Source organism: Colletotrichum fructicola (assembly GCF_000319635.2).
Source record: "Colletotrichum fructicola Nara gc5 chromosome Unknown KSG_Nara_v1_contig03, whole genome shotgun sequence".
NCBI lineage: Eukaryota > Fungi > Ascomycota > Sordariomycetes > Glomerellales > Glomerellaceae > Colletotrichum > Colletotrichum fructicola.
Window position 1 is genome coordinate 2,881,542 of NW_027094053.1, and position 15,015 is coordinate 2,896,556.

General features: G+C 52.2%; 4 protein-coding genes across 4 annotated transcripts; 2 read left to right on the forward strand and 2 right to left on the reverse strand.

Annotated features, from left to right (window-relative positions):
- Positions 1-2,518: 2,518 nt before the first annotated feature.
- CGGC5_v005571 (uncharacterized protein) lies at positions 2,519-2,781 on the reverse strand (the record flags this gene model as incomplete). Its single annotated transcript, XM_066151473.1, has 2 exons — positions 2,519-2,545; positions 2,608-2,781. The coding sequence occupies 2 exons, from the start codon at positions 2,779-2,781 to the stop codon at positions 2,519-2,521; spliced, it is 201 nt and encodes a 66-aa protein (XP_066009287.1).
- Positions 2,782-3,223: 442 nt separating this feature from the next.
- Positions 3,224-4,663, reverse strand: CGGC5_v005572 (putative cardiolipin-specific deacylase; the record flags this gene model as incomplete). The annotated part of the gene is made up of 2 exons (XM_032030488.1): positions 3,224-4,501; positions 4,568-4,663. 2 exons carry the CDS (start codon positions 4,661-4,663, stop codon positions 3,224-3,226), a joined length of 1,374 nt encoding a protein of 457 aa, XP_031890047.1.
- Positions 4,664-6,693: 2,030 nt separating this feature from the next.
- On the forward strand, positions 6,694-8,079 carry spo7 (Sporulation-specific protein spo7; the record flags this gene model as incomplete). Its single annotated transcript, XM_032030487.1, has 1 exon — positions 6,694-8,079. One exon carries the CDS (start codon positions 6,694-6,696, stop codon positions 8,077-8,079), a length of 1,386 nt encoding a protein of 461 aa, XP_031890048.1.
- A 5,390-nt stretch (positions 8,080-13,469) lies between these two features.
- Positions 13,470-14,796, forward strand: CGGC5_v005574 (uncharacterized protein; the record flags this gene model as incomplete). The annotated part of the gene is made up of 3 exons (XM_066151474.1): positions 13,470-13,880; positions 13,957-14,119; positions 14,207-14,796. The coding sequence occupies 3 exons, from the start codon at positions 13,470-13,472 to the stop codon at positions 14,794-14,796; spliced, it is 1,164 nt and encodes a 387-aa protein (XP_066009285.1).
- Positions 14,797-15,015: the final 219 nt, after the last annotated feature.

A 15,015-nucleotide genomic window follows, 5' to 3' on the forward strand; every position in this document is an offset into this window, starting at 1 on the left:
ACTTTATATCCTATCGTCGTCTACTATCGTCATCGTCATCATCGTCATCCTCGTCCTCGTCTTTCGTCGTTATCATCTTCTTTACTACTATCGTCTTTATCTTAGCATTAGGTTTATTACGATTGGCATAGTAGAGTACACTACGCGGACAGCCAAGTGACACTACCTGGAAAGCGTTACTCATTATGTCACTCAAACCATGACTATCGAAGCTATCACCATGGGCAAACAAACTCATGGCCACTCCCACCGGGTCTCGGCAATGTGACATTTCAATGTTTCAACCTATAAAATCAATTCTTCCGTGAGATTTCATGAGTTCGACGACATGAAAGTTGTGGGCTTGATGTGTAGGCCTTGAATCATGAAGCCACTGACTGAATCTGGCGAGTTGGCTTAGAGATGTCTCGCTGCCGCAATGAGGGCTTGATCTATTCTCAAGGCGTTGCCTTCCGGACTTTATTCCCAGCAAATAATCAGAACGCAGAGACACCAAGAGATGAAGCTCGACGCAGTGTTTACGGAGGAACCGCAAAGTCAAGCCATCGCTACCTTGCATTGATGCGTCGCACTGCTAAGTGCACCGAACTCAACGAAACCTAGCTGGGTACAATCGTGCTGAAGAACTGAAGAACCGCTCTATGCTGAATTAATCCTCTTATATACTTTCTGACAGGGCCTTGCCGCGTATTCTTCCTGTAGGCCGCAATGCCCCAAGACTTGGAACTTACCAAACGAGAACAAGCCCGGGACGTTAATCATTTACTATAAAGCATGATTTTCTAAGACATTTTATCTGTAGGACATTGATATAATCGGCGTATGTGTCTTATGACAGTTGATGAAAAGCCAGGAATAAGCTTTTTTGATCGTGAGAGCTCGCTTTATGAGAAAAGTCTCGTCTATGTTTTCCAGGTGCCCACACACGTAACTTAGTCTTCAGTCTTCTCGCTTGTGTTATTCCTCGCTGTAATATACAGAGAAGGATGACTGGTAACGACGAGAAGTTTCCCGCAAGGTCGTCAATCATTATGGTCAAGTATCGCTGGATTTCTCCTGATGTTTGCTGACGCTGTTTTCCCAGCACAAACCTTTAGACCTCAGTCCTTCAGAGCTCAGCGAACAGGGCCTAGTGGAGGATCAATTTGCTCGTCAAGTTGTTTCTGTAGCCACGCACCACTACTATTTATACCACGACCCAAGAAGGTGCGTCGCTTTGGTGGGTCCTGCCCTCCCGAGCCAAGTCGGAGTTGACATCGGTTGAAAAGCATATTTAACTCGTTTTGACTAGAGCTTTTGTTAACGGCACAGCACGAATCGAAGTGTGCCATTACCTCGAGACTTGATCGCCTGGCTTGACTTGCTTAGTGTAAAGCATGTTGACTCCAACTACTCTTGCGAGAGGAGCCGATGGAACCACGACAAGTCTAGGCCGGATATATGCGAGAATACGCTAGAGGGAACGGTGGTGGCAAATGAACTGTCCCCTGTAGAAAACCAACAGTGACCGAAAAGAAAAGCTGACCTGGCATACGTTCGTGACTTTTCCCATCCAGTTCCGACCAAATGAACAAGCCTGAATGGTGGTCAGCGATCTAATCTGTCGTGCAAAATTTCTCATAGGAAATGAAAATATTAGTATTTGAGCAACTCGTCATGGCTACTCCGTATGACTGTGCCATTCCGCCACACACAAGCTGCTGAAGAGTGACTTTACAAATGCAGTATGTATTTAAAGACAGATGCTCCACGCTGATGCAGCATTTGACACCGCGACGCAAATATGGTCCATGGCTTGAGGTCTGTGACGAGTGTTGTCAGTTTGACCATTCTTGCTTGGTTTCTCCGCAAAAGATCGTGAGATGCTGTCTCAACTTCTCAAAACAGCAAAAATATCACAAGCCAGCCGAAGGCTTTGAAACTATTCAAAGTCAAAATACGCAAAGAAAACGGAGATTGACAATGAAAGATTCAAAGAAATAAGGATCGCGAGGATAGGTGCAGGCAAATGAAGAGACAAGATCGAGCAAGCAGATCGCTTTTCTGACTGTTCATTGCCATCCAACGCTTACAACATGAACATCGATTGCCGTGGGGAGTTTCTCAAAGCTAACTGAATACTATTCAAACTATTTGAGGCACAGCGCAGGCAATTCATCTTAGGAAGGACTAGGGGATCAGGTTCAAACAACATGCGGTATATAAAGCTAGGCCTCTGGCTGAGAACGGAACCTGACCTTACAGCGCAACCAGATCCACGTGGTTGCTGCCACCTCTAATTGATCATTCTAGCTCGCTTGCTTTACACGCGATGCCACACCCACATGGTGTCAGCTAACACGAAAGTAAGTTGACATAGTCGAGGACTTCCGCAATGATATGATTCTATTCGGAATACATCAGGAACAGCGAGGGCGGATAATGAGCAGGTGAGAAAAGTGGCGAAGAACGACCAATGAGAAAATACAAACAAGGCACGCCAAATGTTCATCTTTTGGCTGTTCAGTCTCATTCAAAACTAAGAGAATACCGCAAGTTGATTGCCCTGGAATCTTTCAATGGCTAATTCAACGTTATTTATATGGTTTCGCGTCAATGGCTACTCACTGATGATTTCCAAGAAGAATGGTGTGTAAAAAGCCGGAAACGAGCTGGGTTCTGTTGAAGCTTGCCCTCCACTGTAATTCCCAACATTACAAATTGAACATACACGGATTCTCTCAGCCTTTGTGCTTCGAGCTCCCAACTGATGACCAAAACCCCTGCCTGGGAGGTGGGCATGTCGTCGGGACCCGGCCAAAGCCGTTACCGCGGCTCGGGATTTGGGGTAAAGATGTGGGACCAATCAGGCCCGGTGCAGATCCGGGCACTACCGGAACGCAGCCGGATCAGCAGAAGGATTCCGTCACTCGCTCAGTGGCAAAATTCTCAGTGTACAATGAAGAAATAACTATTCAGAACTGTATTTAAAAATCTATGTGAATCCGATTGAGGAAACTCTAGTAGCGGACCAAGCCAAACGCTCCCACTGGATATTTCCATTTCGGCCATCTTGGGCTCGTAAACCGTAGTTATCATGCAATGCAAAAAAAAAAAAAAAAACAGATTATAAAACGCCGTGTAGAATGCCACCACACTCCAGCCGGGCGCCGTGAAGCATATGCCAGACCTTTCCCCATTTTAAGCTCTTTCCGCTGTAACAATCACACACGAACTCAAGAGTCTATAATTTGCTCTTCTCGACGTCTTCCATCTCTTTACGAATAAAGTCATTGAACTCGTCGGCGTTATCGAGGTAGAGGTGGTGGCCCGCCTTGGAAATGACCTTGACCTTGGCGGACCCGTTCTCGCGGGCCTTCTCCTCGTCGGTGGCGGTCAGCAGCGCCTGCGCGCGGCGCTGCTTCAGCTTCTCCTCGGCCTCGAGGCCGCCCGCGACGTCCATCCAGTCGTTCTCGCCGTACATGAAGACGACGGGGATGCCCGTCTCGCGGATCTTCTCGCCGTTCTTCTCGATGACCTGACGGCCGACGCCGTCTATCCTGTTGATGATGGGGCTGCGGGCGTAGGCGCCGGGCGCGAGGATGTAGGGCAGGGCGTACTCGCCGCTGCCGCGCTGGCGGAAGATGGAGAAGGCGTAGTCGTGCAGGGACTTGGACTCGTCGGCGGGGAGGTGGTTGAAGCGGCGCGAGGTCCAGCCGGAGACGAAGCGCGGGCCGAGGGGCCCGGTGAAGCGGACGATGCTGAAGGGGGAGACGTTGGCGTCCCAGAGCCAGACGAGCCAGCCTGGGAGGGGCCGCTTCGGGGCGTTGGTGGAGTTTGTGGAGGTCTTGGAGCGGGAGGCGGCGGCGGTGGAGGAGTTGTGGTCGTCGGTGGTGACGGCGTTTTGGTCCAGCGTGAACTCGTTCTGAAGGGTGGACTCTTCGGGCTCGGGCATAGACTCATTGACGGCGTAGGGGTCGGCGGGGATGCCGACCGGGGAGGCGAGGATGAGCTTCTTGATGTGGCCGGGGTACTTGAGGGCGTAGGCGACGGAGAGGTAGCCGCCGAGGGAGTGGCCGATGAGGGTCATCTTGTCGATGTCGCGCTTCTTGCGCCACTCCTCGAGGGCGTCGATGAACCAGGCCTCGGCCTCTGCGGTCTTGGCGGCCTGGTCTTTGGCGTGGACCTTGAAGGGCGGGCGGGTGGAGTTGCCCATGCCGAGCATGTCGAGAGCGTAGAGCTTCCAGCCCTTTGCGCGGGAGAGGGGCTCGAAGTTTTTGTAGAAGAAGCCGAGGCCGGCGCCGTAGCCATGGACGATGACGAGGGTGTTGTCGACCTTTTCGCCGACGCGCTCGACGGAGTACTCGTTCAGGGCGCGGTTCTTGCCGGAGAGCTCGACCATTTGGGAGGACCACACGCGCTTGCCGAAGGGGTCGTGCTTGTTCGAGTCGAGGGTGTCTTTGAGGTAGGGGATGTGGGACAGGACGTTGCGCTCGGCCAATTGGGGGGTGACGCTGGACCACTGCGGGAGAAGAGTGTTAGTCTGCTGGCGGGTTTAGGTGTCACGATGCGTCTGAGGGGTTCTTACCCATTCGTAGACGGCGTCCTTGTATCCCAGAGGGAAGTAGGTGCCGGCGGGACGGCTTCGCGCATCGGGGCGCGCAGGTGCGGCGGAGGCGGCCATTGTCTGGCTGTATCGGCGTTGGAGTGAGTCTTCTGAGGACGGGCGTATGCTGGGGGCTGAAGTCGATTTGACGCTGGAGGAGGACGAGGTGATTATGGAAGAAGCAAGCTTCAGTCGCGACCCGTTCACCACAGCAGAGGCAGTTTGTTGCTGTATCATACCGGGTGGACGGGGGTGGCGAAAGGGAGGGGTGGATGTGTTATATACGTGATGAATGACGGGCAAGACAACAGAACAAGGGCAGGTAGGTGCGAGCTACGCTACGGTGGCAGCAGCAAGGCTCGCAATACACGTGGGATTGGTGTCAGTGTGGCTGCGGGCGCCGGATGTACGTGTCCGGAGAACGGATTTTGCGCAGTGTCGGGGGCCCTTTGAAACTTGCGACGACTCATCAGTCAGCGGAGAGCCGGGGGTGGTAAGGCGCAGGCGGAGCGGAGGATCAGATAACAATTGAGAAAATCGAGAAGAAATCTCGGAAACGCTGCCAATGAAGGGCTAGGCCGTTGGAGGGGGAGGGGGGTGTAGAGACAGAGGCAGAGACAGACGGGTGGTGACGCTGACTTGGGACAGGAACAAAGAGGCAGTTTGGCAGTGGGAGGGCCCGTAATTCGACAAGCTTGTTGAGAGCAGTTGGGGGCGACAGGGGTGAACGGGCGGGATTGGTGGGCTGCGGAGCGGTTCATGGACTTAGCACTCGGAGTTTGGCGGGATGAGTGTGGACCGGTCACCTGCATTGGGCCGTGTCGGCGGTAAGAGGCCACCAACACTCCGATGTCCCGGGGGAAGCTTCCACAATGAAGCCTTTTGTTTGCTGCCTGGCTAGGCTGAGCTGAGAGAAGACGTAAGCACGGGGATTATATCTGAGCCGTACTCTTCAAGTAGGCGTCACTGGATGGTATTTTTGGGACAGAATATCTCTGTAGGTGTCTTTGGTTTTATGCAGGCTGGACTGGCCGATGCATGACATCAACACTTGGGGCCGTTAGAGTCTGTCTGCAGTAGCCCGAGCGCATTGGGTTTTCGAGAAGGGACGAAGCTTGTTTCCATCGAATTGTCTCAATGCAGCAGCTCTTCCATTGACATGATAACGATAGACACTGACGTTATGGCATGGCCGTTGTAGGCCTGCATAGTCCCAGGTTCATTGTCTCTTCACGAGCTCTCAAATCCCTTTAGAAGAAGAAATCACTGAACCATTGCATCTAGTCCCTGAATCTGCAACCACACAGACCAAGCTCCTAATTGTACGCCACGTAATTACACCAGTTGAAGCCAGTTGTCAATGAGCCAACCGCATTGGAGACGTTTTCGCGTCTAAAATCGTCCAAATCTTAAAGGCCAGTTAGACAACAAAAGCTCCCCCCCTGGCCGTTGCTCAACTTCTTCAGCAATTAATATCGTGGTAGCATCCATTCCCCAACAACTGGGTGCCTTATCCTTATCGATATCGCTTATCGCTCCAAGACGCCAGGACCACTTTCACCCGCCTCCCACCAAAGGGCAGGTGCAGCTCTTTGCTATGACGTTCCACACCTGCCACTTCACCCACCAAACGGAGCGGAATTTCCACCCCAGCAGCACCAGTGCCAGCAAGCACAAGCCAACGGCCAGCCAGCCAGCCCACTTCACCTGCAGGCCAGCAGCAGCTCTGGCGGGCAGTCCACCGTCCAGTGTCTGACATCTGACCACCGCCGTCCAATTCCGCCCTTGTCTCGCCGGCAGAAACATCCAACTTCGACACCGCACATTCTTCCCTCCTCCTCCCACTCCAAGGGCAGTGCAGCGCTGCAGCTTTTGTCGTTGCTCCCTCCTGCACCTGCACCTCAGTCCGACATCTTCTGCGCATATACCATCGCGCATGCCTGCGTACATCTCTTGACGCCCCTGCCGCCGAGGTCCAGGCCCCTCCAAAAACCTCCAATTCCGTCCCGATCGAACCTCTTGACCGCCGCACCGCACCCCGACCACCACCGCCGAAGGGGGAAAACCACACCCAGTCACCCCCTTTCGGACGCACCCATACCGCAGCCATGGCCGACGTCGACTCCATCGTCAAAGGCGCTCCGCCTCCGGGCAAAGAGTCCAAGTCTCCCGTCGGCACCACCGGCGTACAACCAGACTCTGGCAAGCCGACCGACCCGCTGAGCCATACCCCGAGCTCCCCGTCCATGGTCTACCTGAACCTCCTGATCCTCGAAGCCTCCCTTCGCGCGCAATATCTCGAGCTGCGCGCCCGCCGTCGCCATCACACATTCTTCTTCACCCTGCTCACCGCCTGGATATGCGGCTTCGGCTACGCCCTCTTCTTTGCCCCGCGCGAGGACGGCCGCGGCGTTGGCGGCTCCGTCTACTGGGGCGTCGAGACCTTTGAGAAGATCTGCTTCATGGGAGGCGTCATGACCGCCATCCTCGTCTGGGCTACTGGCATATGGGAGCGCGGCATCCGCTGGCCGCGACGCTGGTTCCCCATCTCAAACCGCGGCCTGCGCGGCTTCAACTGCAAGCTGGTCATCATCCGCAGACCCTGGTGGGCCGAGATGGGCTCGACCATTGGCTTCTTCCTGACCTACGGCCTCTTTTCCCACACCGCGAGTTCCTCTTACCGCTATGTCGAACCGTCCATCCTGCGCGAAGTCGAAAAGGAGCTCAGCCTCAACCCCGACAACCACCCCACGCTACCCATCCTGGTCGAGGACGAAGAGAAGGGTGGCCACGAGGAGGATCTCGCCCCAGGGGGCGACTACGTCAAGCTTCTCATGCTCGCGAAGCCATTTACGCCGACATTTAGAGAAAACTGGGAAATCTACCGCACAGAGTACTGGGAAAAGGAAAACGAGCGCCGCGCCCTCATCCAGAAGAAGCTCGCCGCACGCGATCGCCAGGTAGCCAAGCAGCGCTGGGGCATCTTCTGGTGGCTCCCCTGGCACCGTGTTGACCGCGCCAACACCCTCCGCCCCGGCTCCCCTTCCCGCCACAGCAGCGAAAAGACCACGATCCACCCCCGCGCCGCAGCCATCGAGCGCGAGCACCGACGCCGGAGTAGTACCACCAGCGCGCACCGCCGCAGCTCGACGAGCTCCTCGCGCAGCCTCACGCCCTCCGTCGCGACGATGCCCGGCGACGACGGAGACGGCACCGTCAGCAGGAAAGCCAGCACGGGTTCCAACGCGTCCGACAAGAGGCGGAAGAAGCTTGGGTCCATGTCCAAGGCGAAGCGCCCCAACATCGAGTCGAGGTCCGTCACGCCCGATATACCGTCGCCACTGGCTCGGGAGAGCAGCGTCACACGTACAGACAGCGGGTCCGGGGCCGAGAGTGTGGCGGAGAGGTCGCTGCGGCATTCGTCGTCAAAGGCTAGCATCAGCTCTTCCGCAAACTCTGTCCGGGAGAAGCACCGTAAAGCGAGCGAGGCGTGATTTGCCCGCGGCATGTTGGGTGTAATGTTACTTTATGATTCAAAGAGGAAATAGCGAAGAGATGAGAAATGAATATGGCTCATGCGCATCACTGACATGTTCGATTCGTTTAACTTGTTTCTCATGATTGTGCTTTTCCAATACTGACGTGCAGACCTGGTATGCTGCGCTTCACCGTACAGGGATCAAGTACGGATGGACAGTTGAACAAGTTACCCATGACACAGTTTTGGTTAACTACGCGAAGCACGACTCAACCAGATACTTTCATCGAAGTTCCTGCTTCTTCTGCCCGTCCGCTTCTTAAATGTAGCTCAGGGTATGAAGGCACGCATATAACAATATGATGATGCTACGACTCCAAACACATTGAATTCAAGCCAATGTCACGACCAACGTTAGGCATTGTACCAGTGAAAGAAGGCTTACGAAAATGGATTTTCGACCCATCGCCCCGCTGTACGGTGACCAACTTGGCAGATAATTGATTAATCTGGCTGACATGAACCTCGTAACGGCCATCTTTGTTGGCCAATGAATACACAAAGCTGCGCCAGCCTGCTTCTGGCCCTTGAACAAGCGATTTGATTAGCTGAACCCCTCTTCAAGTGAGGTTCTTGTGAGCCAATTTTCGAATCCGCAAGACTTCCCGACTATCCCATCTTCAAATTTCTTTTGAGAATGTTTTGCTATACGCAAGTAAATACTTTATCCGGGCCGTGACTTAGAACTATCCATCTCAGTTTGTTGAGAACAGCCTTGCAACTCATCCCGCACCAACGGAGGTCCATGAAGGCTACCAGACTGTGGAAGTTTCGAACAAGATGAGTCAACGTATCTCCGAGGATGCGTGGGATCCTCCAGTCAACGCGCAGTCACATGGTTTGGTGTTCCTGGGGGATTCTGTTGGGGTGAAAGGTGTTGGCGGTGCAACAACTCTAGGTCCTATGCTGGAATTCTCCGGGAAGTACTACTGGCTGGTCTCGGCACATTTATTCGAGGATGTCTTTTCTGGCGACAAAGTACCCCAAGATGTCATACTGGTTCACCCCGCCGAGTTGGACTGTAGGCCTGGACAAACACCGACAGAAATTGGTGTCCTGAAGTATTGGTCTGGGAAACCCTATATGACGAGCCGAGAATCGAGTTATATGAAGAGAATCCGCTGGCCGTGGCATGAAGGCTACACGCCTAGGGTGATCACCGACTGGGCTCTATTCGAGGTTCTTGATGGTATGGCAGTCGCACGAAACGAACTTCGGTATGTGCCACCCGAGCGTGAGATCAATAGAAATTCTGGAACGGTCACTTCCTTCCTCAAAGATATGCCACAGCTTAGAGTTGTGCAAACAACTGGTCGAAGCAGCGGGTTACGATACGCGATGGTCTGTGAAGGTCCTGCGTCTGTTAGACACTCTTCAACAGACATACGCACTGAAGAACTTTTCGTCGAAAGCATGGGGGGATTGCCAGGATTGATTTCAGAAGCTTGGAATACAGAAGGAATAGGAATGCCCGGAGATACCGGAGCCAGCATCATAGACGAAGCATCCCAACAGCTGATAGGCACTGTCTGGGGTTGCAACGTACACAACGGCGATGAAAGAATTCCGCGGGTAGCTTACTTTACTTCTATATACGACATCTTAGATGACGTTTATGAGAAGCATCCAGAGCTAGGACTGGCTAATCTTCCCGGAGGCGATGTATACGACCCACGAGCATTGGTATTGACAAAGATGTTTGACGAAGACCCGGCAAATGTCGAAGAAGAGCCTCCATCGGGACCGTTATTCGCCACAACAGAAAATTCTATAACTGAGCCTCAAGCTTGCCCAGTCCCGCAAATTAGCGCAAACCCCGAAGTCGCGGGCAACGGAGCGGGGAACGTCGTCGAAATAGATTCCGAAGTAGAGAGCGTGTTTTCAGACACAGAAAGTCTGAGTTCTCAATCTTCAGCTCAAGCAATTGAGGCTCAAGCCCTTCGTGAGGCTATTACCAGTCTGTTTCTCGTCAAATCAGGCGTCATCGACATATTCGAAACCGGGCTTCGGCTTCATGGCATTGGAGGCGAGACAATGACAGCAAGACTGCGACGCTCTCTGAGAATGATGGGAACGGCACTGGGTCTCGATTCGAACACTCTGGAGCAAAAGGCATGTTCAAGACGTATCAAGCGTGATGCTGAATACATTGCCAATGCGGTTCGGCAGCGTTGCGATCCAGAATTTGCACGCCGTCAGCTGAACATTGACAAAACTCCAATTTCAAAGGAAGAGGAAGCCAAGTTCATCATGGAAATGTGGCAACGAGGCCGAGCTCCAAACGCACCAATAGGGCAACCTCGGAAGAGCGTAGAGTACGATTCCGATTCTGAAGATGATGATCAGTTCGACCCAGCATTTGAAGAAGAACTCAAAAGAGAACTTGATCGGAAGTATTCTCAAACGAGAGAAGAGGTGGAGAGTTTCATATTGAATAGTGAGCACCTGGTTACTCTGAAGAACAGTCTTCAGTCTCTGTTCGTTGAAGATGCAAACATACCCGGACTACAGGACAAACCAACAAATGGTTTGCATAGTGATCCCGAGGAACAGCTTGCGGAGGAGTCAGAAGACCTTCAAAGCCAACTTTTAGGCGGTGCCATAGAGGCCCCGTATGAGAGGCGCTCTCTACCTGACGTTGTCGAAAGTTGGTTTCCACAGTGGTTCGACTTTTTCTGGGAACCGGCGCCGCAACCAGGTTCAACGCGCATCCGATGGACTTGCGTAAGATTTGTGACCAACACGGCGGAGATGAAGATGCTGACGTAGGCACAGTCATGTGGTAAGAGGCTCTATGACGACTACCGAGGGCTTGAAATGGAGCAGTTGGAAAAGGTGAAGGCATTTCTCGCCAGATCGAGGCCACAGGGACGTGCTGATTCTTCCATGCAACAACGTCAACAAACGAGCTGGGGATCTTTTGCCATAGACCGGACAAGGTCAGCAATAGCTGCGGCAAGGGACGCTTTGGGTCGCGGCCAAGCCTCCAATACCGGTATTCCATTGCATAACCCAATCCCGGCACGCTCTCCATGTCAATCCCAGAACGCTACAGGCTCACGAAGAAATCTGCTGTTCCTTTTGTTCAGCATAGAAGCCGGAAAGGATGGATATGCAAAGTTCCTACGCCATGCTTACGTCGACGCATCGAAATTGAACAGCGACAACGCCCTTTTCAGGTTCCTCCGGGAGAAATATGATGCCGAGAGAAAACTGGTCTCACGTCTCACTTTGAGGACCGTTTCAGAGATAGGAAATTGCAAGGTGAGAATTTGGACAAACCTCCCTGCTTCGGTGAAAGCATTGCGTGTGTGTGTGTTAATGTGCATTTATGTAGTTGCGTGTAGACTTCAGCAACTTCGTCCAGGGACTTCATAGGCACTCCAACACGTGTCCAACGGATTCAGTCTTCGAGTGCGGCTGCTGGCCAGACTCTTCGGCACTTTCGGCCTATCGCTACATACCAGAAACTCCGACAGAGCCTTTCTTAATGGAGAGAAACTACCTTTTACATCACTTCAAACACCCAGGTTGTCTCGATACGAGACAAACTTCAGGTCTCTGTTACATGCCTTTGAAGAGAGACACTCAACTCGTTGGCGAAGCCAGCAAACCTGTGACAGGCTGGGGTATATACTTCGAGGAAGATTGGCATTGGAAAACGATAATTGTCGTAGTAACAGTGTTGATGATAATCGTCAGCATCGCACTTGGATTCACTTGGTGGTTTGTCAAAACAGACTTCTCGGGCGGCTGGGGTGTAGCGAGCTTTTGCGTCACATCAGCGACTTTGGTGGTCACTGTGTTAGGTTTCCTGGCCCACAAGAGTTACTAAAAGAAAATGGGATGTTTGCGTTGAGATTGGAATTTAATGGGCAAAATTCTATCAGTGAAAGCCTTTAAGTTCTTCATACATCAGTTTTCTTCTGCGTGGTAGCTACATGAAAGACTTGCTTGAATCAGCTGAGATGCTGCTCCTTCAACTCGCTCGTATTAGTTCTGAGGGCCCTCATAAGTGCGATTGGTTCAAAAAGAAAAGGAAGATGTCCCAACAGAGGGCTCTCGCTTTCCAGTTCACTTTTACTCAAGTTTTGCTCTTCAGGCCGGTAGTAGGCAAAGATAACGATAGGGACGACAACGACGACGACGATAGGAACAGGAACAGGGATAGGAACAAGGACGACAGAGACGACAGAGACGACAGTAATAGTAGAACCGTTTAAGCGAAACAGATTATCCCCCATGACATAGGTAGTTATCCGCCTTAGTTAGAAGTATCCGCCTGGATAGCAAAACCTTTTTCGTCCGTGTCTCACACATTCTCACGAAATTCTATTAGCCCGGTCGTACAACATTCCTGCTTCTTCTAATCATCTTGCCTGTCAGCTTGCATTCTAGTGCGGCTGATTCGGGTAGGGGTGGGTTTGCAGACCTGTCTCAGTTAAGCCACTGGACGGCTATCATGCTTTGCAATCTCAACCGCTGCATCTTGCTCTTGTTGTGAACCATCCCTGTCAACTGCACATTTCCAACGTGAACAACTGGTCTTCCGTCAGTCAAGAGGTTACGTCCAAGGGACCGACATGATGATAGACTGCGAAAATCCCCCAGACTCCTCTGACATGTCCGACCCTGATGTCAGTGGGATCGGGGTAAGCGGGCTCTTCATCTCCCTTCAAATTTCTATGACACTAATGAAATATCAGGTGTCTATTGGCTTCGTAGGAACTGGTTGTCTGATGATCCTACTTCTAATTATTTACTACGTCTTCGTCTTTGACCCAAAGCTTGACCCGCTCCGGAAGCCAGGGCAAGCCATGAAGAATCAGGACAGACCAAACGCAATCGACGTAGCAGTTTTGCGCAGGGTTAGATGGGCGCTTTCGACCCTCGGCGTCAGTTTTGCTTGGCTTTTAGATGAAAGAGGAGATTCCTCTATAGAAAGAGGATTCAACAAGGCATGGCATTTGCTCGCTATCCGATAGTCTCTACAGTTGGACGGAGCGTTATGGCGTACTTCCGATACAGTTCTGACGTTGAAGCAGTGTATCCTCGCGATGAGCGACATCCAAATCGCCACAGGACTCGCCGTCTTGATCAGCGGCTACCGCAAGCTACCTCGCATTTCAGCTTATCACTGGATGATAGTTGTCTACACTGCGTAAATCTCCCCCCTACAATTTATTAGAAGAAAGTAACGCAGAGCCAGGAACGCTGATACAGAATATTATTAGCTGGTTCTCATCCGTGGCGCACCTTGCAGCCTTATCTCACCTCCGAACCTACTACGCAAACCACGCGGAGCGCTTCATATGGAGACTGGTATTGATCTCCTGCGTCGTCACAATGCTGAGCGTGGCCATGTTTATCAACACCCCAATCAAGGTGAAGATGGACAGCTCCGACAGAATCAAACTCACCGATTATAGAGCAATCTGCTTATTCAACGAGTCGAAACTTTCAAACGGAAGCGTGTCTGAAGTAGCAATGCTCGCAGACACGACCTTTTCAGTGTCCATGCTGGTATTTGGCCTGATCATCAGAACGGTGAAGATGAGCCGTGGGGTCTTCCGTTGGACCTCTTTTTACAGGTCGTGTGTACGATCCAAGTTGGCTGTCATAGTGAAGGGGGAGAACTTTGGCCTGCGTCGTGTGCTGGGTCATCATTTGTATACGCTATCCATCGCTCGTCCATTGGCTGTCTCGTGGATATTGGGGCGCTTGTATCTGGAGCTGTGCAGTTCATTTCTTGCTGAGGTGTGTAGTAACTACCTCCTCCATCCCACCCCTCGCCGTCTTTAGGAGGTACGGAACGTTGCTAAGTATTTCACAGGTCGCTTGGGTCGTGATAACGGCTTCATGGGGTCTGAAACAATTGCTATTCGTACGAGCAGAAGGCCCCGAGGATGAGAATAGCTGGAGCTTTGGGCAAGTTGCCGCCGTGGTGCTATTCATAAGTCCATTGTGCCTCGTATTTGAGCAGTTCTTCAATCCGGGTACGTTTTCCGTGTGGCGACCCCTCTTCTTGAATTCTCCCAGGCCCCCAGGTTTGGTAGATATACTGACCAATAATCCATGTCAAGAACCAGCAGACGCCGCCAATACCAGGCGCAGTGGCGCTACGAGCACTTGCTCGGATGACCTTCTCGAAATACAAGCCTCAGAACCAGAGGGCTTAGACGCACGACAAGAGCCCATCGAGTGGGTCAGATTGGTGGACATCACCGCATGCTGGGATGCTCCATCGTCCCGAGCAACGGTGCATCTGTTCGTCGGCTTCAACTTCCTGCTAATGGTCTACGCGTTCAACGACTACGTGGTGTTCCGGGCGTTCGTCAAGATGATGACATGGTTCTTTGTGTACCAGCCAATCCAGGCGGCCCTCGTTCTCCTGCTGGGCATGGAGCTGGAGCAGACGGAGCTCTGGGCGCAAAGCCACGCACTAAGACGCGCGACTGTCGTCGCTCTTATAATTGCGTGTCTGTTGGGCACCATCGGAATCTTCTTGCCGTCTTGGGAGGCGCCCTTCACGCACCTTTACGTCTGCCCTTGGGATGTGGTGCCGGTGTGCCTTGACTATTTGATGGTAGGGGTTGTGGTGCTGCAGTTTGGCGTCTATCTGCTTATTTACATGGCGAGAAACTCGTCGAGAGCATTGCGCTCGGGAGGGTAAGAAAGGAAAAGAGAACCAATTCCACTTCAACACTAGGGACTAGAGTCTGGATGGTACGACAACCCAGCTTCAAGTATTTACCTTACGAGAGAGAACCTGTTCGACACATGCAGCGATGAGACTGGAACGTCAATAACCCAAAAAGATTGGAATTAGGAAATAAATTACGAATATCTAAATATCATATCCTCATTTGCAAATTGCCGCCAGAATATCCTC